Source organism: Vigna unguiculata, chromosome 2 (genome assembly GCF_037176805.1).
Source record: "Vigna unguiculata cultivar grain cowpea cultivar isolate G323 ecotype 2 chromosome 2, ASM3717680v1, whole genome shotgun sequence".
Classification (NCBI taxonomy): Eukaryota; Viridiplantae; Streptophyta; class Magnoliopsida; order Fabales; family Fabaceae; genus Vigna; species Vigna unguiculata.
Genome location: NC_140793.1, coordinates 27,170,555 through 27,196,606, shown reverse-complemented (window position 1 = coordinate 27,196,606; position 26,052 = coordinate 27,170,555). Strand labels below are relative to the sequence as shown.

At 28.7% G+C, this 26,052-nt stretch overlaps 1 protein-coding gene and 1 non-coding gene across 2 annotated transcripts; both read left to right on the top strand.

The window, feature by feature from the left end:
- The first annotated feature begins 7,236 nt into the window (after positions 1–7,236).
- TRNAS-GCU (transfer RNA serine (anticodon GCU)) lies at positions 7,237–7,318 on the top strand. The gene has a single exon. It is a non-coding gene; the product is annotated as a tRNA-Ser (tRNA).
- A 12,202-nt stretch (positions 7,319–19,520) lies between these two features.
- Positions 19,521–20,938, top strand: UCP5 (uncoupling protein 5). Its single transcript, XM_028058115.2, has one exon. The coding sequence runs from the start codon at positions 19,804–19,806 to the stop codon at positions 20,752–20,754; it is 951 nt and encodes a 316-aa protein (XP_027913916.2). The 5' UTR covers positions 19,521–19,803; the 3' UTR covers positions 20,755–20,938.
- Positions 20,939–26,052: the final 5,114 nt, after the last annotated feature.

The window sequence follows — 26,052 nt, the reverse complement described above, 5'->3', positions numbered from 1 at the left end:
TGTTTATATTAATTTATTGAATTAACTCACAATCAATTAATTTCACTAGTTAAGTAAAATCAATAGACTAATAGTTAGAATTAATCGATTAAGTTTGTGAACATTCATATCCTTTATATTAAGACTTTTGTTGTGTAGTGTGTATATATTGATAAACACTCTGAGAACATTACAATAGCACCATTCATGTGAGCAGACTTAGTCTTGAGGGAGAGTTTGTGATTGTGAAGAGTTGCAATAATCTTCACGCATAGTTTCCTTACACAAGATTGAATATCTTTGGAAAGATAAGGAATTTTCAAGGTGTGATTGTTTATTGTTATGTATTGACTATATTTTGTTCGGCTATGGAGTGTGTCTAGGTTGCAACAGGTCTTGCTTGGATAGGTCGTCTTTTGTAGGTTTTAAGAGGTGTGTTTTAATATTGCAAGATTGTGCGTAATTGCAATATTGTGATTCTTGATAGTGAAAAACTATGTTCAACTTGCATATACTAACTAGATGTAGCTCGCAAGAGTGAACTAGTATAAAAATTTGTGTTTCTTGATATCTTGTTTCCATTCCTCTCTTTCTTTGTTCTCACTTGAGTTTTAATACAAGATTTTCTGTTGGCAATGTTTTAAGATGTTTTGCATAAGTGTTTAAACACAAATAAAATAATTTGATCATTGACAATGCTTATGAGTTGATTTGAAGTACAACTTGAACCTTGATAATTTGTATTTTGATAATTGTGCATAAATCATATAACATTTCAATCAAATGATTTAAATGTATTTGTCCAATCACAATATTTCATAAATTCTTTCGATCACATATTTAAAAATAATTTGCAAAATTTTCTTAAAGAATAACAATTTCTATAAGTCCAAGTAAGAACACAAAGATTAATTATAAAAAATAAATAGAAAAGAAAAATATTTACTTTAATATATATATATATATATATATATTTAAGAGTTTTTTTTTTCCTTTTGTAAATAGAATTGAACTATAAATAATTTTTTTTTTATACTTCTTATAATCACACAATTGATCATGTACTCCTGTATAAAGTGAGCATTTTACAAGGATTGATTTTGACAACCAAATTACAATAGGGGTTAACCTTTTTTTATTGAGTTTTATTCCTATACAAATTTATAAGACTAAATTTAGTTAGGTAAGTTATCACATTATATATAACTTGCCAATTTAGTCAAACAAACTATTTGGCTAAATCCAACTTGGTAATTTAGTCAAATGAATTATTTGATTATGTATAACTCATAAAGTTAATTGATTATGTGTTACTTAAAATCTTCAATAATTAAATCAAAATTGAAACTGAAGTTAATTGCAATATCCTTAATAATATAGATTATCATAGTGCTTGCTAAAATTTCAATCTCCATTTTGTTTCTCAACCTGTTCTTAATTATTTTCATTGTAAAAAAATATCTTTTAGTTGTAGTCGTAGAAACTGGAAGAGTCATGATAAGACGAAGTAATCTATCAATCAAGTAGTAAATTTCAGACTTTTTTGTTGTTGCCAAACATGTACATAACTCTTGCATTGTTGATAAATTCTTCAAATTTGAATCTTGACGAGCATCAATAATGAAATGTTGAAGTTGAAAATTCAAATTAATCTTCTCTTGCTCATTGAAATCCATGGGATAATATTTGTCTACAAGAGTGTATCCAAAGCAGATCTTACAATTAATAACTTCATTGATTGGTCATTAAATCTACAATTTAACTCTTGTAATTGATTATTAATGGTAACAAAAAATATTTCAACTCTCAAATAATGCTCCACTATAATATGATCTTTTTGGTGACGAGAATGTCCTTGTCTTGCTACATAAGAAGCCCCAAAATGAGGCACCTAAATATCATGTTTTTCACAAAAAGAAGCCACATTTTTTAATAACTTATCCCAACCATTTTCTCTCAAGTTTTGAATAAGTCCTTTTGTAGAACAAACTAGACGCATAATATTAACTTTATCCTGATATTGTTGTTGTAATGTTTGGCGAAGAACATTTATTATCCTCATAATTTCTCTCATCAACAGATAATTTTCTAGATGCATTTGATATGGACTCCATTTTAGATAATTCATTCGTACCTCATCAATTTGATTTGGTGGATATTGTCAAATTTGAAGACGCTTCCATGGATCACGTTCTAAAGCATTTTCAAATTCATTATATGTAAATTTAGGAACCTTAGATAGTTGTTTTTCATTTTCTTCAATTTTTGGATTCTCATGGAGTTTTCCAAGTTTAGATGACGTAGATACATTTTTTTCATCTTCATCACAAGCCTTCCTCTTGAAAAAAGAATCAATTCTTTTACTCTTTATCATAATTTTTCTAATATAAATTTGTCACCTCTTACCTATTTAGAAAAAGATATAATTATGAATAACCCAAAATAAATCTTAAAAGAAAGACTTAATATTTTAAGAAAACTAATAACTTCTAAATGATTAGCTTCCCTTACCTTAGAGTAGATTCCTAATCTTGTTCTTCCCTTACACAACTTCAAAGACTAAAATAGCTTTATATACACAAAGAAAAGTTTGATCAACAATTAGAGTATGATTTTATGATCTTTAACAGATAGAAATATGCCTAGAGTGTAAAAAAGTCACGTACAAGAGAAAAATATATTGTTTTGAAAAAAAAAGGTAAAAAATGAACTTACTCAAAAGAAGAAATTGTTCGGTTCAAAATGTTCATTGACTCAATTTTTCCGTGGTGCAATTTGATTTTGAAAATAATAAAAAATTAATGATGAAAATTGAGATGGAAATGAGAGGAGAGAAAGAGATAGAGGCACAAAAGAGAGAAAACCAAATAAAGAAGTAGAAGAAATAATAATAGAGAGGGAAAACATAATTTTTAAATTTTAAAAAAGCTTTTTTAAAATAAATTAATATAAAAAATAATAATATATAAATACTTTTTTAAAAAAATATATAAAAAATAAAATATAAAAAAAAATTGTTAGGGGGCATGGCTCCCCATTCAAAGCTATGGTATGCCCTTGTAACTAGATGTAACTTAATAACTTAGTTGAATTAATTATCCAACTAGATGTGTTATTCTTACATAATCATTAAAATTGTCTTTTAGCCAACGAGGAAGTTTCTAGTATATCCATCTCAAGTGATCAAAGACTGGAGAGTACAGTTATAACAAGAATCTCTTCAAATTACAATGTATGAAATGGATCAAACTTCTGAAATTTCATGTATTTTCCAACAAATGTTTGTGCATCCTCCCTGAAAGTTTGTAAGTAATAATATCTAGAGTGAAGTACTTAAGAAGCCATACTTAGTGCTCCTAACTATATTCCACAATCACCTTAATGTTACTTGCCACTACAAGTGATGAACTCATACCCTGATTCATGATAAAAATAGAATGTGGAAACATACATGAATTTGCGATCGAAAGTGATGTGGATAAATATCAACAACAACTATATGATTTTGTAAATGTAGAGAGCCTTAAAGTTAGGACACAGAGGAACGCAACCCTCCGATAAGTAACAGATTTTGATTTGCGATTGGCTATAGACGTCGGTATTCAATTGACGCAACTGTCATTGCTTTCACCTTGTTTATTTGATTTAACATGAATATTGTAAGATATTTCAAACACTATGAATTTGTAGCTTTTCTTTAATCTTTCATGTATTGGTAGGTTTGATCTCGGTGTACTTTTCACTAGACATTTATGTTAAATTCACGTCAAAATGTTTTGGTATCATGATGAGGATGATGTAATTTTCAATAGAGTTAGTAAGATGTGATCAGTTTAAAACTTTGAAAAACAAAAAGAAATACGGTGAGACCAAGCTTTTAGAAAATATAATTTAAAATTTTGACATCATTCACCGTGGTGTGAAAACGAGAAACATTGAAACAAATTACTTGCCTTTTGAGTTTGCTAACAGCTTTGCAAGGGATTTGACGGTAACTTAAGCCTTAGGCTGTGTTCGTTTCAAGTTGAAAAAAATTGGTAAGACCGATTACTTTTATGTTCATTTATAGTTAATTAAGAGAGAGTGAAAATCATTTATAGTTAATTAAGAGAGAGTGAATACACTAATTAGCGGATATATCATTTTTAGCATATCGCGTAATAGGTGATTTGAGGTGATTAATTGAGCAAATACATGTTTATCCTTTGTGAAATATTGAGCAAATACACATTCATTGAAGAAGGGATATTATCTTGTCAAGAAGGGATTTGATCATGTCATTGGAATTGATCATGGGCATAGTGTGAATGAAGGGATCCGATCTTGACAAAGTTGAAATCGATTTAGGACATGGCGTGAGAGAAGGGATCGGATCCCAAATCACTTGGATCCAATCCCACTTCGCTTGGATCCAATCCAACATCACTTAACGGATCCCACATCACTTGGTACTTTTTTTTTTCAATTTTAGTGGTTAAAAAAATTTAACAAAATAAATTTACTCATACAAATATCAAGTTATACTACTTATTACATAAAGGGCAAAATGGTAATCTAACCAATATTTTTATTAAAACATATTTTTTTAATTTATCATATTAATCAAATTCCTCGCAAATTTTTACAAAATTTATTTCTAAATCTACTCATAATCACCTCTAAATTCCTTAACAAAAAAACATATAATTCACCCTTAAATCTATTCAAATTCATCCATTTCCTCTTTCTCAAATCCTCTCTCTCAAGTGAATATAGTAGTCTTGATTGACCACTACCTATTGACGTAATTTCTTTTCTGCATAACTGATTTGTTAATTTGGTCAATTTCTTTGTATTTTTTTCATATCAAACTTTAAACGTTAAAGTATTTTTTAGTTTTTTAACTTTGAATTAAAATTAAAATTCGTTCTTCTTCAAAATTTTGATATATTTTAATTGTTTATACCATTTAACATATATATTTTCAATGTTTGTTTGACAAAGTATTTGATGCGTCAATTTTTTTTTACATAATTAAATTAAAATAACTATATTTATTATTTTTTAAATTTGAAAACCAAAATATTATACAGTTTTAGAGAAAATAAATTCTAATTTTACATAAAATTGAAAACTAAAAGTTAATGTATTTTTAAATTATTTATAACAATTAAGTATAACTATATCTTGAAATTGTTTATTTACATTTTTATGCATTAAAGTTGTGAAACACCACTATTGTTACCCCCTCCAACTAGTAACCTTTTGTTAGTTTTAGTTATTCGGCCTCATGACAAAGGTCATGTCAGCACAAGTCCAAGATCAAAGTGGATCAACCTAGTCCCAAGTAGAGTTAAACTGGCATAAATCCATGTCAACTCAAGTAAGCCTAAACCCGATTGACTGAAGTTAGTTCTAACATATATTGAGGTGAGACGATCCTGATCCGAACCAGACTCATGTTGATACAAGTCGGCCTAGGTCTAGATCGAGCCAAATCTAGGGATGTCAACAGGGTGGGTAGGGTACGGGTAGTAGCTCCCCCATATCCTATTCGCTGGATAAATATTCGTCTCGTACCCGTACCCATATCCGTCGGGTATCCATTTTGCGGGTATTCGCCTATTTTTTCATATTTGCGGGTATCCATGGATACCCACGGATATTTAAAAAAATAAATATTTAACCATAATTAGTGCTTTGATCAATAAGTTCACTCTCTCCAATTGATTCTTGAAAAACAAACAAATAAAAAATCACTAACAATTTATATTGTAGTTTATTTTTGAATGAAATATTAAAGAAATTACTAACTTCATCAATGTCCACATCTTGCAACATTGTATAAAGTTTCATGTTGTCCAATTTTAATCTAGAAGAGCATGAAAACATAAGTTCATTAAAAATTTCTAACAATCACTTAATTAAAATATATAAGTAAAAGTGTTATTTTCATTACCTTCCATATTGGTCCATAACCAGTCTTGAATACACGCCTCTACAGTATCTGGAAGTAATCTACTCCAATGTGGAATAAGAATCCGACCACCATTACTGAATGAAAACTCAAATATTTTTTACTAATATATATATGAGGATATTTTTGTGAATTAAAGTTTAGCGAGTATGGGTATCCACGGGTACGGATAATATGATACCCGTACTCGCCCCGTTAACATGCGGGTATAAAAAATACTTGTACCCGCATGTATAAAAAATACTCGTATCCGCGGGTAGCGAGTATCCATTTTTAATATTTGTTTCCTACCCGTTGAGGGTTTTATCCGCGGATACTCACATGTACGAATTTTTTTGACATCCCTAGCCAAATCAACATAACCCATGTTTAATAAACCTATTAATCAAATATATTAAATAATCTTATTGAATTTAATCTTATTAATAAAATGTATTCAATCTAGATTTTTAATCTAATTTAAATTGTATTGAAAAATCTGAATTTAATTAATGTAATTAAATTTAAATTATAAATTCAATCTATTTTATTAAATTTAATTGAATCTTGAGTAAATTTTAAAAAATCCAACTCACCTTAATATAACAATCTCCTCCTCCATACAACTTTTTACAATTTTTACTTAACTTTGATCGTCTCTTTCCCCAGTAATAATGCAGATGATGTTATAAATTAATGATTGTCCATTGATTTGATACATTTATTCATATGATTGATACTCGTATGATTCATTACTATTTATGTAAATATTTGTATTAACTAAGTTGATTTGTTTCCTGTATGGATTATATGTTGTATCTATAAATAGGACTCTTCCTATCAATAATAATACACATATGAGATCCTCCCTATTCTCTATTCTCTATTATTTCTTCTCTTCTCTATTATCTATTATTTTCTCTTCTATGTTATTCGCTTTATTTGATAACAGATGATACAATAACTTTATTTATTTACACCTCAGTGTCCTCGTTTATACAAAAAGGATAATGTCTATTAAATATGAAACATCATGCATATTGTTCAAACTTCACTCATTACTAGACCCACCAAAATAGTTATTCCTACATTATTTGTTTAACAATCATACTTTATTTTCTTCTTTTATGCCGCTATCTTCCTCTCCCTTTAATAATAATAAAAACATAATTGATATTTTAATAATGCAAAAATTTATCGGTGCACTTAAACCATATATTTGAAGGGAGTAAAACTATTCTCCAGCAAAATCACAACTTTATTCTTTTTTGTTTTGAATTGTACTATAATAATTAAAATAACTGAAGGACTTACAACAAGTTGTCGCTTTGGCCGAGTGGTTAAGGCGTGTGCCTGCTAAGTACATGGGGTTTCCCCGCGAGAGTTCGAATCTCTCAGGCGACGATTCATGTTTTTTCTTTTTATTATTTTTTACTTTTCCACCTTTTATTTGGTTTTCAACTTGAATAGTTAAATCTTCTAAGAAGAAAGAAATTTCCAACACATGGCCCACAAGTTTGCGTTGTGAACTGGGGAAGGTTGAGTTGCCTCTTCTGCCTGCCCTGGACATCACCTCTGACCAAAATTCTTCTTTTTTTTTTTTTTCATTTCACATATCATTAACACCATCCAATAATTATTGCTTTTAAAAGTTAGTTCAACTCTATTTTTCAATAAAAAAACCCTAATAATCAATCAATATATTCCCATTATTTTTGCACAATATTCTTATTCTCTGAGACAAACCATTGGTTGCAACTGTGACTGTCTTGTACAATTCACTTGTCCACCATCTGAGGAGAATTACGCCACGTTTATTTTTCACACGACGTCAATAATCTATTTTAATTGAGATCTTAAAAGGGCAAAGTCGGAAATTCAATAATCCATGTAGAATAGCATTTGGTTCCTCTCAATGGACACATTAACCATTGATTGAACCGTCTTTTGAATTCTGCTTACTAATTCTGTTTCAGCAAGTGGCTATGGCATTTATGTTGGATGGATATTATTATTATTATTATTATTTATTATTATTTATTATTATTTTCCAAAGTCCACATTGTGAATTCATTGCATCCTCCTAGATATTGACTTCGTGTAATTAACATGTCACATGCAACTAATTGGGAATGAAGTCAGTTATTAAACTTCAGAAGGCACAGAAGATTATAATTTATCACCCTAACATCTTTTTCAGTTTTTCATTTAATTTTTAGGAGTTTATGCTGTTAAATTACTTTAACATCCTTTTACAGTTTTTATTTTTATTAGAAAAGCCTGTTGACTTACATTTTATTGATATTTTTCTCACTTAATGGAAAGATATTATAAAATATAACTTTTAATTTTGTAACTCATTCTATGATCTCGCTAGTAGAAAAGTTTAAATATAATTAAATTGTAACGAGTAAGTATGTTTTTTAATATTATATAAAGAAATTCATTGCCATACACTTGCTTTTTTTTCTCTTAAAAGAAATATGTTATCAGATCATTATTGCTCCATCTTTAAGAAACATCAGAGATGAAAAAACTCCTTTTTACGTGTTTTTTTTTTTAATTCATTTTATTTATAAAGTTGCAATCTATATAATAACATGCTTCTGAAAAAAAGAAAATGCCAAGAAAAAGTAAGTCAATAGTTATCCTTTACGTGAAAATTGTTTCTAAAAATATAAGTGACATATGATTAAGCTGTTGAACTAGATATAACGTGTTTAAAAATGAAATAAGATAATCTCAAAACTAATCAGCATTTTTTAACACGTGTCCATGATTATTTGATGCAACTTTTTTCGTTTTTAATTTGATGGATAACGGAACAAGTTGAGTTTGGTCAGAGTGATATAAATTACATTTTTAGAGAAAAAATAATCTCTATATTTTTAAACGAAATTATTTTCTTAATTTATTTTTGAAAATAACTGAATTCAACTCTATTTTAATACTAAATCAAACAATCCAATGAATAAGTCACCATTGTTGACTATAAATGGTCAACTACAAAATTAAATGTCGTAGCCAAGTGTTAATTCAAGAGTAAATGAGAGTTTTATTTTTCAAAAGATATCTCACAAACAAAATTACGTGATTAGCCTTCGGAGTAGCGGTGACTTCTGGATTACAATTGAAAATTAAACTTTTAATTCTTTTTATTCCTACATTTTTGGACCAAGACATTAACTTTTGGAAAATGATATTTTAACCTATTTTTTTTTACCCACTTTTAATCCATTGTTTTAATCACCATTAGATCATCTTTTTTTATTCCTTTTAGTGATGTGATGTGATAATCTAATGGTGATTGAAGTGGTGAGTTAAAAGTGGGTCAAAAAAAGTAGGTTAAAGTATCATTGTCCTTAACTTTTATTCTTAAATATTTGCACTGATACATATACAATTTCGATGAAACATCAGGTAATAAACGTGCACTTTATTTTTTAACTGTTGTGTTGTGAGTATAACTCAACTTGATACTAAAGAAGGTTTGGACAAAATTTCTTATGAAAAAGTGAAAATGAACATAAAAAATTGAATATTTTTTAATTTTATAATTTAAAAAATAAAAATAATAATAAAGGGCTCCAACAAATTAATTTAAAAGTTTGTTTTATTTTATCTCTAGAAATCGTTTACAAAATTCTTAAAATGATCCTAAGATAAATAATATTTAATAAAATTAGCAGTTAAAGAAAAACTATGTTGAAAACAAAATTGTAACTAATACATTTCATGTCTTTTTAAAACATTTCTAATAAATTAAAACTAATAAATTTTTATTAACTCTCCATATATTATTAATTTTTCATTCTTTTATTTAATAAATAAAATATGTATTAAACGTAAACAGCCGTTTTGAAAAAAAAAATGTAATTAATATATTTCATACGTTTATGTTAAATATCTCTAGTCAATTAAAAGTGATAAATATTTATCAACTCTCCATGTATTATTTTGTTATACTTTTATTTAATAAATAAAGTTCTCCAAAATAAAAAGCTCAAGTAATTCTGAGGTGAAATTAAGCCAGGTCGAATAAGGTTGATTTAAATGAGTTTGAACTCTGTAAAAAAAAATTATTGTCTAAATTTGATTTGTTTCTTGTCGTAAGTTTTTTAAGTTAAATTCTATATTTTCAACGATTTAGCGAAGCATGTATGAACATTTTTTTTATTACTAAAAGCTTCTAGAGAAGAAAAAAAATATAAAAATTGAATATTTTTTGTTATAAATTAAATATATGTAAATTACAAAATAATACTACAAGACATTATAGGTCATATCATTGATGAATGATCTTATTGCGTAGGAGAGTAGTTATTAGGTTGAATTATTGCTGTTCAAATTTTGGAGATGTTACTTCTTGCGTTTGAAAACACTTGATGCAAGACAATTTTTCTTTTCGTTCTTCAGATTTTGACATTTTTTTTTTCCTTCCATAAAATTCAGTTTAACATTGAAAAAAATACATTAAATTTGTAAAGAAAAATCAAATATTTTTTTCTGATTTTTTTTTAATTTCTTTTCATTATTATCTACTAAAAATTATAATAAAACAATATGTCAATAAAAGTTTATTTATATAGTCTTAAAATGGATAGAGGCCGTTCTTAAATAGGCTAATTAAAATAATAAAAAAAAATATGTTTTTAGTTCTTCAAGTTTAACCTCAACTTAAAAATGATTCCTAGTCAAAATTTGGTTACTGTTTAGTCATTGTACTTTCAAAGTCGTTGTTTTTAGTTCCTATTATTGGACGATATTAAAATTAACAAAAGGTGTGACATGTGTTATTTAATTTTTTTTATAAAATTAATGTCCGCCTCACGGATGCTTTTCACAAAAACTGGAAAAAATATATTTTTGATATCTGAAGTTTAAACTTAATTTGGAAATGGTCCTTGGTTGAAACTTGATGATTGTTTGGTCTCTGCACATTGAATAATAATTATATAATTATATTAATTATTATATGAATTATAATAATGATTATTAATTATTAATTATATATTAATAATATTATTAATTATTATAATATTATATAATAATAATAATAATAATAATATTAATAATAATTATAATAATAATATATTAATTATTATAATAATAATATTATTAATTATTATAATAATATTATTAATTATTATTATTATTATATATTAATAATAATAACAATATTAATTATCATATATTATTATTAATATTATTATTAATATTATTATTAATTATTATTAATATTATCTATAACTATATATAAAGGGGATTCCCTCTTTTGTGTCCACATTTCATAATTCCAACTTTACCCTTTATAATTTAATTATTTATTAAATTTTTAAAAATTAACGGTTACTTTTACAAGTTTTTATAAAATTATTTACTTATCTCCTTTTTCTTTTTTTCTCTTACTATTCATCAACAATTATTTTTCTCTTATTTTCTCCGTACATTTTATTTTATTTTTTATAAATATACTTTTATTTTGTTTATTAAATTAATAACATTACAATATCATCAATTATTAATATAATTCAAAAAATGCGTACACACAGGCGCGATAGCGCCTGTGTTTACACTAGTTACTGATAAAGGGGATTCCCTTTTTGTGTCCACTTTTCAAAATACCGATTTTAACCTTTAAATATAATAATTTATTAAATTTTTAAAAATTGACCGTTACTTTTACAAATTTTTTATAAAATCGGATGTCTATGCTTCTTCTCTTCTTATTTATTTATCAATGATTATTCTTTTATCTGTTCTTATATATTTCACTTTATTTTTAATAAATATAATTTTAATTTATATATTAACTTAATAACATTATAATATTATCATCTACTAATATAATATCACGCATATTTAAAAAGTGCATACACACAGGCGCGATAGCGCCTGTGTTACGCTAATATATATAATGATAATAATAATAATAATAGGATATTGGTATGTTAATTACTAGTAATATTAATACTAATTATATATTATTATTATTATTATTATTATATAATTATTATTCAATGTGTATGGACTAAACAGTGACCAAATTTCAACCGGGGATCATTTTCAGTTTTTGTGAAAAGCATTGGCTAGGTCGACCCTAGTTTTTTTATATAAAAAATTAAATAACACGTGGCACTTCATTTGTTATTTTTAACGCCGTCCAAAAATAGGGACTAAAAACAACGATTTTGAAAATATTGGGACCAAACAGTTACTAAGTTTCAACTAGGGACCATTTCCAAATTTAGATCAAACTTGAGGGACTAAAAACATATTTTTCCCATGTAAATCTCTTATGTCCTACTAAATATAGTTTTTTCTTACTTCTCATCCAGTTATAGAAAATTTCATGATCTCTCACCACATAATATTTTTCTCTATGTGGGTCTAATATTAGTAGAGTCGGGATCATCTCTTTTCAGAATTTCAATTTAATGAAAAACATTCAATCCCTTAACATAATATTTGCTCCTTGAAAACAAGTATGTTGGCATACTAGATACCACATGAAATTATCATCATACACTCTACATATATATTCCGTCTCAATCAAGCACTCATCACATATCACATATGTACTTCATACCAAAATAAATGTTAATAAATCACAATTAATTTCCCATCGCATTAATATAATATTCAAATACAATGTATTCATCAAAAAAATAGCAAAAAATAAACCAATTTTAACATTTAAAAACTTTAGTTTTAAAAGTTTATAAAACACTATCTCACTCAATAAACTCTTGGCTTACTGAACAAATTAAACATATTTTGAGATTCACTCAGCTAGAATTATGCTCGCTCAGTCATAAACGTCAATACACCTAGTGAATTTTGGGTTGTTTAGCAAAATTTATGGTTGCTCAACTAGTGAATTTTAGAAGATTTTATAAATACAACAATAGTAACAAGAATTTACTCGCCCAATGACCAAAACTCTCATGTTTTTTACTAAAATGAGTTTCACCAGACAAGAAACTGACACGCACGTCAAACCAAAACACTAGAAATCTTGTTTAAATACTCGCCTAAGGAGCAATAATCTTTGAGCTCTCTAAATTTTAAATACTCGAATTTTGTTCAATGAAAAGATGATTTGTCCAATGAAACTGCACAATTCAAAAGCCCAAACAAATATAACAATATATCAAATTGGTTGTAACTAGGCATTTCCATATATTTCTGATACCAAAAATATTATATTTAGTTTTAAAATAATGTTCCATTGAACCAATTTGACTCAATTAATATATCATACTCATTTCTTTACTCATAGCTCACAAAAACATTTTAATTCAAACATCTCATTTCAACATTCAACAATCATCTAGAACACATAGATCGTCTACATCAATTATCAACTTTAGTGACAAATAGAAAAAAAAAAAAACTAGTTTTTCTTAGTTGGATAAGCTTCTTGACTTAAACTAAACTCTAAGAGATCTCACTTTCGCAATATGTAATACTTATACACTAAAAACTAATATCAACAATCCAAATATACCTTATCATTCCTAAACACACAAATATTCATCTTCATCTAAATGAGTCACGTATGTACATTACCCTTCCAATGCATGCAAAAAATTAATAATTATCTCAAAAAAAGGTAAAAATAAACTTAGTTAAATAAAAATTCCGATATAATATAATTGTTTTACTTTACACCCGAATCTATATAATAGACTCTGATTTTGAAAAAAAATAAACAAATTTCTCAGAATCTATAAAGAAAGAAAAGAAAGAAAAAAAAAACAGAGATATAGTAGTCTTTTATTAAATAAACTTGAATATATCTTTCTATTTATAAACTTTACATTCTAATAATAAAATATTCAATCTTCATATAAAAACATTATCGCCACTTTTAATTATTTTCTAAATCTTTACAAATTTCAAATTAAACAATATCAATATCAATATTTATTGTTATTAACATCATCTAATAATATAGCCAATCAATCATTTTTAGTATATTGTATGAATATAAAAGGGAAAATAAAAGTTATTGGATGAATTTAGTTGTACTATTATTTAAAAAAAAAAAGGTTTTCTTTAATGAAATAAGCATATTTATGATTTTTAATTAATTTTTTTTTTACCTTTTTAAGCAGTAAATTTCAAGTAAGTTTTCTTTTTTAAATTACCTATTTTAAAAATATTTATTTGAAGTTTAATTAAACTGACACATACCAATTAACTTGTAAAAAGATGGATTTTACTATTCTTTATTTAAATTTTTTCATTTTTTTTCATTTGAACTTTCAATGTTTTTCAAATTTTGGAAGTACTCTTATAATGCTGAGTTTTCTCTCTCCTTACTTTATAAATCTATATTTGAATCTTTTAAATTGACATTATATAAGTTTATTAAAATCTATAATATAAGATCATAATAATAATAAAAATCTTACAAAAAAGGGAGAGTAATAAGTAGTAACATTTCTATAGTTCTTTTAAATTTGCAATCTTTTAATATTAAAATAATATCTCAAAATCTTTATTTGAATCTTTTAAATGGACACTATATAAGTTCATTAAAATCTATAATATAAGATAATAATAATAATAATAATCTTACAAAAAAAAGTAATAAGTTGTAACATTTGTATAGTTTTTTATTCCAAATTTGCAATCTTTTTAAAATAATATCTCAAAATCTCAATCTGATCAAATATTCATAGCTAAAATTAAGATAATATAAAATAAAAAACATGAAATTTAAATTATATATGTCGTAATACACTAAAATAAGCATGAAATTTGAATTATAAACGTCATAATACACTAAAAAAAATCTTAAATAATAACTAATTTTAATGACAAAAAATAATTAATGACCAATTTAAATATTAATTTCAATAATTAAAATAATTTTAAAAAATTATAATTGATTTTTAAATTGATTACTAATTTATATTATAAATTGGTCTATAAATTAGTAATTAATAATATTAGATATCAATTTTTCTATAAAAAAAATTATCTCTAATTAAAAAATTAGTCTTTAATATATATATATATATATATATATATATATATATATATATATATATAATTATCTTGTAGATTTTAATTATATTTTGCCTTATTATTTATTTATTATGTTTAATTTAACATCTATTAATAAAAATATTGAATTAAGTCTTTTAGTTTTAAAACTCAATTGATGTAATTTCTATCAAGTATCTCGACATTTAAAAATCGATGTAAATTAAAAGGACATTATTGATTTATAAATTGTTAGTTACATTCCGTTTATTATAAATTATATTGTATGTAAATTGAAATCATCATTATTTTTTTAATTATTTTGTGGTCTATTCAACGAAATGTGATCACATAATTATATTTTTAAAAATATATTTTATTAATAATAAGATCAAATAAAATAAAACAAAAATAAATAATAGACTAGTCTATTACTTAATATAGCTTTTATAAAAAAAATAATATTATGATGGATTAAATATGTTTTTGGTCTCTTAACTTTAATTAAATCTTGGAATTAGTCCATTTTGAAACTTTGTACCACTTTAGTTCTTCATCTTTCGAGATACGTAAATTTAGTCATTTAATCAAATTTTGTTAAATTTATTTGACATTTCAAGCACATTTCATGATAATATTTGACTTAACATTAAAACAAAAAAATTATGTTAAACAATATAAACAACTCAAATACAATCATGAAATGCATACGAATCATCAAATCAACCCAACAAAATTAGTTAAACAATATAAATTCACGTATTTTGAAATATAAATGACTAAATTAGTCTAAATTTCAAAATGAACTAATTTCAAAATTCAAAAGATAAAAACATATTTAACCCCGTCTCAATAAATGAACCAAATCAATGAAGTTTTTCCATAATAAACACATTTTCCTTTGCAAAAAGGTTTTCCAACAAGGATGGTTTCCTACTATTCAGAATTTTAAAAGAAGAGAATCCCAATTTTTCTTTTTATAGAAAAGTATAAATATAATAAAAGTAAATAAATATAAATATTAATGTAAAACAAAAATTTTAAAATAAAAATAATTTTTTTTATAAAATTACTTTTTTAACCATTTATAAAATAGTGTCGACTTACCTGTTTAATATTTGTGTCTAGATATAAAATGTTGTCATTTTTCATTAGTTTTTCTATTTTAATGTTGTTTTGTTTTCTATTCTTTGTACTTTTAATATTATTTTCCATTGTTATTATTATGTACATTAATACTAGCAGTACTGTTCCGGCTAAAGTCGAGAAGCTTCAAATTATAAAGACAAAAATTATGTCTCTTTTGTTATTTTTTTTCTTTTTTCTTCTCACCTCTTTTGATGTAACATCCCAATTTATTAATTTAAAACATTAGATAATGATAAAAAACTATAAACCAACATATAAATATGTAAAATGTAGAATCTTTCACGAGAAAAATAAAATACTTTTAAGAGATAATTAATATTTTATCGACAAGAGGAATCTAATAACCATTACTCTCTTTAGAAAGATCATCAACACGGGTAAACTAAAATAATTTAAATCATACTATTTTAAAACTTTAAGCTTTTGCAAATCATACATCTTATTTTCAATTAACATATCACATTAAACAATTAAAGTCCAACCAAAATGATAAAAATAGAAGTCCGCATATCTCTTTCATACATCATCATATATCAGACACTACCCCAGGAGGACTAGGTGTATTGATTAAAATTTGAGATCCTGCACATGTTATACTCACCTTCACCTTTCAACGGTTCTCGCCATTTCATGGTCACATCTCATACCAAATAATATAACATGGTAAATCACCCATATGCAGATTTGACCTTTAGTGACAAATTTTTCTATGAGGACATCCTTTAACTTTCACCCTAAGTATCTTCCTCTCACCCATTTCTTTAACTCTATAAACTTTGACATCAATACACTGCACATATCATCCAAATAGTAGCATTCCCAACTCAAGAATTAGTACCCTCTCATTCCATATCATTTATATCAAACCAAAGTAAAAATACGACTACTTCAAAATACATAACATTAACACATAGTTCATACATCACATTCTCATATAATTTTAAATATCACACTATGTCATACATATGTATTTCAATTCAATATGAACTCATCACATAACATAAAATCACCTAGTATTTATTTCAACTAAAATGTTAATAATTCATTATTTGTTTTCTATTGCAATCGCATAAAATTCAATGATATAAAAACAACAAAATGTATTTCTCTAAACACATACCTCTAATCGACAATCTCAACGATCATAACGAAAAATCATATGTTTAGGACCTATTGTCAAAATTTCAACCTGATAAAATGGTTGACGAAACGGAAATCCCAATTTTCCCGAGATGACTTAAAATAAGAAAATACGATGGCGCCCAATGAGAGAATGCCTCAGCCAACAAGCAAGCCTCCCCTATACTCAATTTTGGCAATCGCTCAACGAGTAGTTGGCTTGTCTAACGAGTAGTTGGCTTGTCTAACGAGTTTGCATAAACTAGACACGAAATTTTGCAAAATAGGTAGTGTCTCTAACCCCAATTGAGTGTTTTCTCCTTCTTTATACGAATCAAACAAAACCCAAATGCATAAAATGACTCATTAGAAGCTAAGAGTATCATCCCATAATGTTAACCTCATAGCCACAACTCATAAATCAAATTGAGGGTTTAAAACCCCAATTTACTCTTTCAACAAAGTTTTCTATCTAAGGGTGATCCTTTCTTTATAAGTGCCAACTTTCGTACCTTACATCGTTAGTATAATGTGTTCTATTACTTTTCTATATTGCTTCTGTTTAATACGACATCAATTTAGGAAGTAGTGTAAGAACTCCTGGAACAAAAACGAATATAATCATCATTAAGTCAACAATTACATAAAATCATCGTTAAGTCAACAATTACATAGTTTATGATCATCTTTAGGTTGATGACTATCTAACCTTTGGTCATATCGGGCAATCCAACTTATATCAAATTGATCTCAACTAAATTTGAAATTGGAATCTAGACCTGAAACATTCAATCTCTATTTTTCAACGATACTCTTGGTGGAGACTAGGGATGTCAACGGGACGGATAAGGTACAGGTAGTAGCTCCCCCGTACCCTACCCGCTGGATAAATATCTGCCCCGTACCCGTATCCATATCCGTCGGGTATCCATTATGCGGGAAACCGCCTATTTTTTTCATATCCGCGGGTATCCACGAATACCCGCGGGTATTTACAAAATTATTTAAAAAATAAATATTTAATCATAAATTTAAATAAAATAAAATACATCATTGTCATAAATTTTAAATAAAGTTCAAATAAACTCAAGTTCATACAAGTCCAAATAATTATAAAAGTAAATATAAAATGACGTTCAACAAAATAAAAATTCTTTAATTAGTGTTTACATCAAAAAGTCCAATTGATTCCTAAAAAATAAACAAAATAAAAAAATAATAAACCTCAATTACCACGTGCTAAGTATTATTATTTTGATTCCATCATTTCACAACAAACATACCATAAATGTCATTGTCCATTGTCTATATTGGATTTGATGTATATGCCCCATTTCAAATAAAGGAAAGAGAAGAATGTCAAGGGTGTACTTGGAAGAAGACAACCTACCAATAATTAAAAAAATGAAGACATAATACTTTTTACTAATATATATATATATATATATATATATATATATATATATATATATACTTTTGTGAATTAAAGTTTAGCGGGTACGGGTATCCACGGGTACGGATACTATGATACCCTACCCGTCCCGTTAACATGCGGGTATCAAAAATACACGTATCCGCAGGTAGCGGATATCCATTTTTAATATCTATTTTCTATTCGTTGCGGATTTTATCCGCGGATACCTGTGGGTACGAATTTTTTTGACATTCCTAGTGGAGACATCACCACTCACATGACACATAGATAGATCACAAATATAAAATTTTATATTCATATATTAAATAATTTAAAACTTTTATTTTATTCAAAAATAAAGGATATGAAATAATTAAAGGAAATTAAAATGGATAAATCGGTGAACAGAGTAAAAAATAAACTATAATGTAAAACGGTTCTGGAGTGCAACTTCCAAATCAATAATTATTGGCAGAAAAGGAGATATTTTTAAAAAATATCCATACAAATATACTGCATACAATGGCAATCAGAAAAACTCGCGACATTCCTCAATCATACAAAAAAATAAATAAATATAGGATAGTGAAAGTGAATTATGGAAACACAAATGTTGATAAAATAAAATAAAATAATCTAGTTATTTGATTAGTATTTGATAAATATAGAGTGGACCCTACAAATTATCAACGCTAGGTCTGGTGATGACTCAAGAAAAGAAGGGAGGGAAGGCGCTTTCCTATAACCGCGTCGTCAAATAATTAAGAAACGTTGGCAGAAGGGACCCTAAGTTGCTGCGCCCTAAAATCGCGTTTACAAATTAGAGATTACGTCCTTCCGAGAAATAGTCGCTACCTTCTAATTTCCAAACACATCACAAACACAAACCCGCATACACATGACACGCTAACACTATAAATTCCCCTCTTTCCCTTCCTTTCTCCACACCAATACAAAGACAAAACGTCCCAGCATATGTCTCAGAGGCCCACGGTTCCACACTCTTCTTCCATAGCCTGTGGCCTCCATTCTCATCTCCTGGTATCCAGTGAGATGAACCCTAATTCCAATTGGTCTCAATAGCTTCAAATTTCTCTACTTTTTCATCTCATTCTTTCAAAAAGCAAACCAATTCATTACCACTAACTCTAGTTAACCCTTATTCATCCCCATTCTCATTTTCCGACACAACAAAAACATCATCATCATCATGGGTGTCAAAGGTTTCGTCGAGGGAGGCATCGCTTCCATCATCGCCGGATGTTCCACACATCCACTTGATTTGATCAAGGTCCGCATGCAGCTCCAGGGAGAAAACAACGCTCCCAAACCGGTTCACAATCTCCGACCCGCACTCGCCTTCCAATCCGGTTCAAACGTCCACGTGGCGACCATTCCGCAGGCTCGTGTGGGCCCCATAGGGGTCGGCGTCCGCCTCGTTCAGCAAGAAGGCCTTGCGGCCCTCTTCTCCGGCGTCTCCGCCACCGTCCTCCGCCAGACGCTCTACTCCACCACCCGCATGGGGCTCTACGACATCCTCAAGACCAAGTGGACCGACCCCGCCTCCGGCACCATGCATCTCGGCCGCAAGATCGAGGCCGGCCTCATCGCCGGCGCCATCGGAGCCGCCGTCGGAAACCCGGCGGACGTTGCCATGGTTCGAATGCAGGCCGACGGGCGCCTCCCGCCGGCAGAGCGGCGCAACTACAAGTCCGTCGTGGACGCCATCCTGCGTATGGCGAGGCAAGAGGGCGTTATTAGCCTGTGGAGAGGTTCATCGCTTACTGTGAACCGCGCCATGCTCGTGACTGCGTCGCAGCTCGCGTCTTACGACCAGTTCAAAGAGATGATTCTCCAGAGGGGCGTGATGCGCGATGGGCTTGGGACCCATGTCACGGCGAGTTTCGCGGCAGGGTTCGTGGCGGCGGTGGCGTCAAACCCCGTGGACGTGATCAAGACGAGGGTGATGAACATGAAGGTGGAGCCTGGGTCTCCGCCACCTTACGCCGGCGCGTTGGATTGTGCTCTGAAGACGGTGCGTGCGGAGGGGCCCATGGCCCTCTACAAGGGTTTCGTGCCTACGATCTCGAGGCAGGGACCCTTCACCGTTGTGCTGTTCGTGACACTGGAACAGGTTCGCAAGTTGCTTAAGGATTTTTGAACGGTAGATCGACGAAGAAGACGATGACGAAAATGCTTCTTTCCTTTTCAATAAGATCTGTTTTGTTTTGGTGTTGTGTTGTATTGTGATACCGATATTGTAGTACTAGAATGGTAATTTTGTTTATTTTATCTGTGAATCAATGAGAAGTTTAAGTTTTCCGATTGGGTTTTGACACCATAAATCATAGTTTCGGTGGAAATGAAATTTCTGATCTTGTTTTTTTATTTTACATTTTGCTTAGGAAATTTGATTCCTCTGTATTACATTATGACTGACTCTGTTTTCGAGTCTTTCTCACACACAACCCAACACGACTGATCACATTTATTTATGTTGGGGTTTGGGACCATTAGACGCGTAAAGTCTCTCTCTCCCTTTTCGTATATCCGTGTGTGAACAAAGTGCTAAGGTATAGGATTGTTCTTTACTTAGTTCGTGTTTGTTTTAATGTTTCTTCCTTCATTTTATCTCATCGATCTTCCATTCTTTCTAAACCTCCCCTTTCAACTTTATTCTCTACATTTGGTTGGTACCAAATGCTAGAAACAAATGAATTATTTATTTAGAAAATTATTGACGGACACCATGTTCCGAAAGATCTGATGAGAGATAAAAAAGAGAAAGATCTTATGAAAGATAAGAGAGATCTTTCTAGAGATAAAAGAGAAGTGTAAATAAAACACGTCATGAGGAAATAAGCGAGATTGAGAAAATAATGGGGTCATGGAGTCTAAGATATTCGGATATTATTACTCTATTTATATACGAGAAGGGTTAAATAAGTTCTTTGGAAATAATTTTAGTCTAATTTTCTTTTTCTTTTGAAATGGAATCTTCGATTAAAGGGACTGTCCCAAATCTGTTGGGCTAAGGGTTAGCCCATAGGGTACCCCTAAAGCAGTTAAGAGTTCCCATTTAGCTGTCGTTTGTAAATTGTTCCCTCTCATACACTCACTCTTTCTGTTAGAACGCTCCGCTAGGGTTACTCACAGCTCTTGGTCAAGCTAGCTCTAAGCTCAGCTCTTCCCCACATAACTTAAACCTCAGTCCCTACTGGTTCCTTTCAAAGTTTCTTTTTGCTCTTCCCCACATAAGTTAAACTTCAACCCCTACTGGTTCCTTTCAAAGTTTCTTTTTGTATTTTTTCGCTAGAGGTCCACTTTAGTAACCTCGTCCCTTTTTTCTGTGTCGTTGTTCCAGTTCATAGATCTGTTCTTGGAGCTACTGGTTCCGTTGGTTTAAGAGTCGAAGTTCGATATTAGCTCCTTTCTAGGTAAGGGAAGCAAGATCCTTTTGTATATTCCATGAGATCTACTTGTTGTACATTTATTCCATGATTAAATAGACTGTGTGTGGGTATGAGTTGCTGGAATGCATGTTTGAACTGTTTGGGGCGTGTTTGGGTGACTGTTGCACGAGGGAACAATGGTGAGCGCTAGTTTTCCGTCCAAGCGAGCATGTCTCGCCTAGGCGAGATTAACAGAGGCTTGCCCAGGCCATTTCACGCGAGCTATCACTCAAGCGATTAACCACGTTTTGAGCGAGCGAGTGTCTCGCTCAGGCGAGGAAAGTCTCGCCTAAGCGAGAAGGAGCTGATGGCCACTGTTCTTGATGTTGAACTCTCGCTTGGGCGAAAGAAGCTCGCCTGAGCGAGAGTCCCTCTTGCTTGAGTGAGGCCTTTCTGCCTGAGTGAGAAGTTAGGCGAGAATGCGGCCTGTATGGTTGTTTCCCTGTTCTAAATTGTTGGCTCTATGTTTGTGTTGATCTTGCTTTTAAAATACGAATTGGGTGATTATGTATGAATGAGATAATCTATATTCTGTAATGGGTGAGTTCAATGTGAATTGGGCATGTTACATGTATGGTTGTTTCATGGATTGAATATGATGAGTTAGGTATGGATTTGATATGAGATAAGAAATGATGACTTTTGACATGGTATTGGCATGAGGTACAGTTCTATATTCGTGGATTTGGGAAGGATGAGTTGTTATTGATTCAACATGGAATATGAATGAAAAATGGCTAAAAGGGTTGGTATGAGATTTATATGTGTGATAAATATTACTTGATTGATTGAGTATAATTGGTATGTGGTCAGTACGTAAACCCATGAGCCTTTAGGTGAGATCTTATGGTGGTGCTTTAGTGGTCGGGACGTAATTCCATGACCCCTATTAGTGGGAGTTCATGGTGGTGCCTCATCTATATAATTTGGTAAGGATTCAAGATAAGGTTGCATCTTGACACTCTAAGGAGTCAGTTAGTCTCACTTAGAGCGGACTGACTCTTGTGGTGAGAGTAGTAGGAGGCTTGAAAGTCATTAAGATGTGGGGGGATTGAGACATTGTAACACTTGTAACACTTAGCTCAGGGGTGAGCAGATAAATCCACCACAAGTGCAAGTATCCGCTGAATCCGACTAGATTATATGTATCCGGATGAGTCGAGTCCGAGTCAAGTGTATTGCTTAGGGAGTCATGTTATCATTTTTGTCATGAAATTCATTTTTATCTCCAATATATTTTTTCATCTTCTCTCAACTTTTATGCAATTATGTTAAAATGATGTATATTAATTAAATATTTTTTATGTCTATCATTTGAATATTTTTACCTTTTTAATATTTTTATTTATTGTATATTTTCTTTTCACATGAGAATTTTTAACACTATCAATTTAAGTGTTCCATACTATAAATCTTTCATTTATTAGGTAATATAAAAAATTTATCTTCTTTATTCTATTATTATTAATTTTTGTTTCATTTGAAGAACTATCTTATTTCGCTAAAACGATTTTCGTTATATATTAATCATCGACTATCGACTAAGTTGATATTTCAACAATTTTCTTAGATCTCTAAGGTATTTCTCATCTTATCATACCCTTAATTATACATTTATTTTTCTTGGTGTGATTTCATTCAACTGTCTCTCAAATTGTTTATAAGAAACACATATGATAATTTTTTAATATTTTTATTTGTTGTTTATTTTTATAATGTAGAATACTATTTTAACATTTTTTATATAATTATTTTTATTTTCTAAGTCATTATCATATGTGTAATTTTAGCAATATAATTTTACAAGTAAATTTTATTTACTGTAATATAATAATTTAATGTAAATGTCATGGATCTTTTTTACTATCATCCAACATATATTGAAAATCAAAAGGTGAAAGATCTATGTTAACATTTTATTATTATTACTTTGACCTTTGTTCTTTGTATGATTTTGATAAAGTGATTTAATATATAACTTTTATTTTATATATATATATATATATATATATATATATAAAGAGAGATTTCATTAGAATTTAAAAAATTGAAATAAATAGACATTTAAAATAATTTTTAATTGAATATTTATTTTTCTTTTATATTTTGTTTAAATATTTTTAAATTTTATCGACGATGTTTCATTCATGTTTACAAATTTAATAAATGTTTTGTTTCTTCGTGAACTTTTATTGTTGTTATTGCGAAAACAAAGAAGGGATGTCAGGAAACACAAGTACTGCCTTACCCCAATCCTTGACCTCTCGAATTGACTTCTTCTTGACTTGTGCATGTCGTCTCCTAACGTTAACGGTTTGGATCCTTAAGGGGCTACTTGCGAAAAGGCTTCGACGATCAAGTCAGCAAAAACTCTCAAATTCAAATATCAGATGAGTGAATTAATGAAAATGTACCTTTAATTGTTAGGGTTCACATTTATTTATAGAGTCATTCATTGCGTTTGCCCCTTCTTGTGGGTTGGGCCCCCCTTTAGCCATTTTGGGTCAATATTCTGATTCTCTATGAGCCTGGGCTGAGCCCAAGTTCTGAGTGAGGGGCCTGAGTTTGGAGTTAACAGCTCTTTATTACATTGTATGCTTTATAGTAGTCGGCCTAGGCTGCCATGTATGTAATCTTGACTATTTGTCTACTGTTTTTATCGTAGGACTATATATAGACGGTTTAAGCTAAATAGTTATCGAATTTTGCCTAGATATAGTACAATTGTTATTCTAATTTGAAATTTATATAATTATAATATAATTTATTTCTAAATATTTGATATTGAAGAAATAACCCTTCTTTTAATACAGAATATTTAATAATATTATGTTTCCTTGAGCATAATTTTTTATTTCTTTTATAAAAATTAATTAATCGATATTGAAATAGTACGGAAGCGTGTATGGATACGAGTACGAATATATATCAGTTACGCAGTGAGGATGAAGATTAGATCAAATATCTTCTTTAATCAATTACTTTAATATTAAAACAAAACTAAACTCCAATTACGTCAAGAAAATGTGTCATTAGCAATCAATTTTAGTGATCAAAACTTGTTAGTCACTATAGTGACTAACTTAGATACCAATTTACAAAAATAAAAAGTTATTGATTACTAAAATAGTCACTATAATGAATAAAAAATTACCAGTGATCTTTAAATTGATTTCTAAAATTTAACTACCAAAGAAAATTTGTCACTAAACATTAGTTACCAAGATTTTTGTTACAAAAAAAATGGTTTCTAATTTAGTATTTAATTAATTAATGATCAATTTAACGACCAATTATAATATTTTATTTATAATAATGACTATTTTAATAACTATTTTTTTTAATTTATATATAAATTGGTCACTATGCTAACTAATAATTTTTTTTTATTAAAATTAATTACATTTTCTTGTAGTGTTGTACCAAATAAACACTGAATATTCAATTACAAACGTTAAATAAAATATTTAAAATATAAGAATTGTAATACATTTACACCAATAATTTGCAGTTATTTCATTTTTCCAATTCTTATAGTTTGAAGGAAATATAAAGGAATTTCTCAATTATGTAAAATTTCTAACATATAAACTCTTCGTAATAAACTCTAAATTTTCAAAATAAGATCAGAACCAACTTGTAACAAAAGAATCATATATGAAAAACAATCAAAATTCCTTTACCTCAATCCTTATACTCTTTTAGAAAATTATCCAAATAATAATATATAGAAATATATATAATATTAATTATAGAAAAAACTAATATTTTTACATCAATTAACAGTATTAAATAATACTGGGAGTTGAAATATTAGAAATTTCAACCCATAAAAACGTGTCCCGTTTATGTGGGCTTTTACTTTTTAAATTAATGAAAACAGAAATTCCAATTTAGTTGGCCGAATGAAAGGAAGTTATTTTGAAAGATACGCGAGCCTAGCCAAGAGCTAAACTTGAAAAAAAAAAAAAAATTCGTGAAAAGTTAGACTAAATTGATCAGTTCGA

Excerpts from the sequence above, each read along its gene's own strand:
- UCP5 (XM_028058115.2), top strand. The coding sequence starts at position 19,804 with ATGGGTGTCAAAGGTTTCGTCGAGGGAGGCATCGCTTCCATCATCGCC.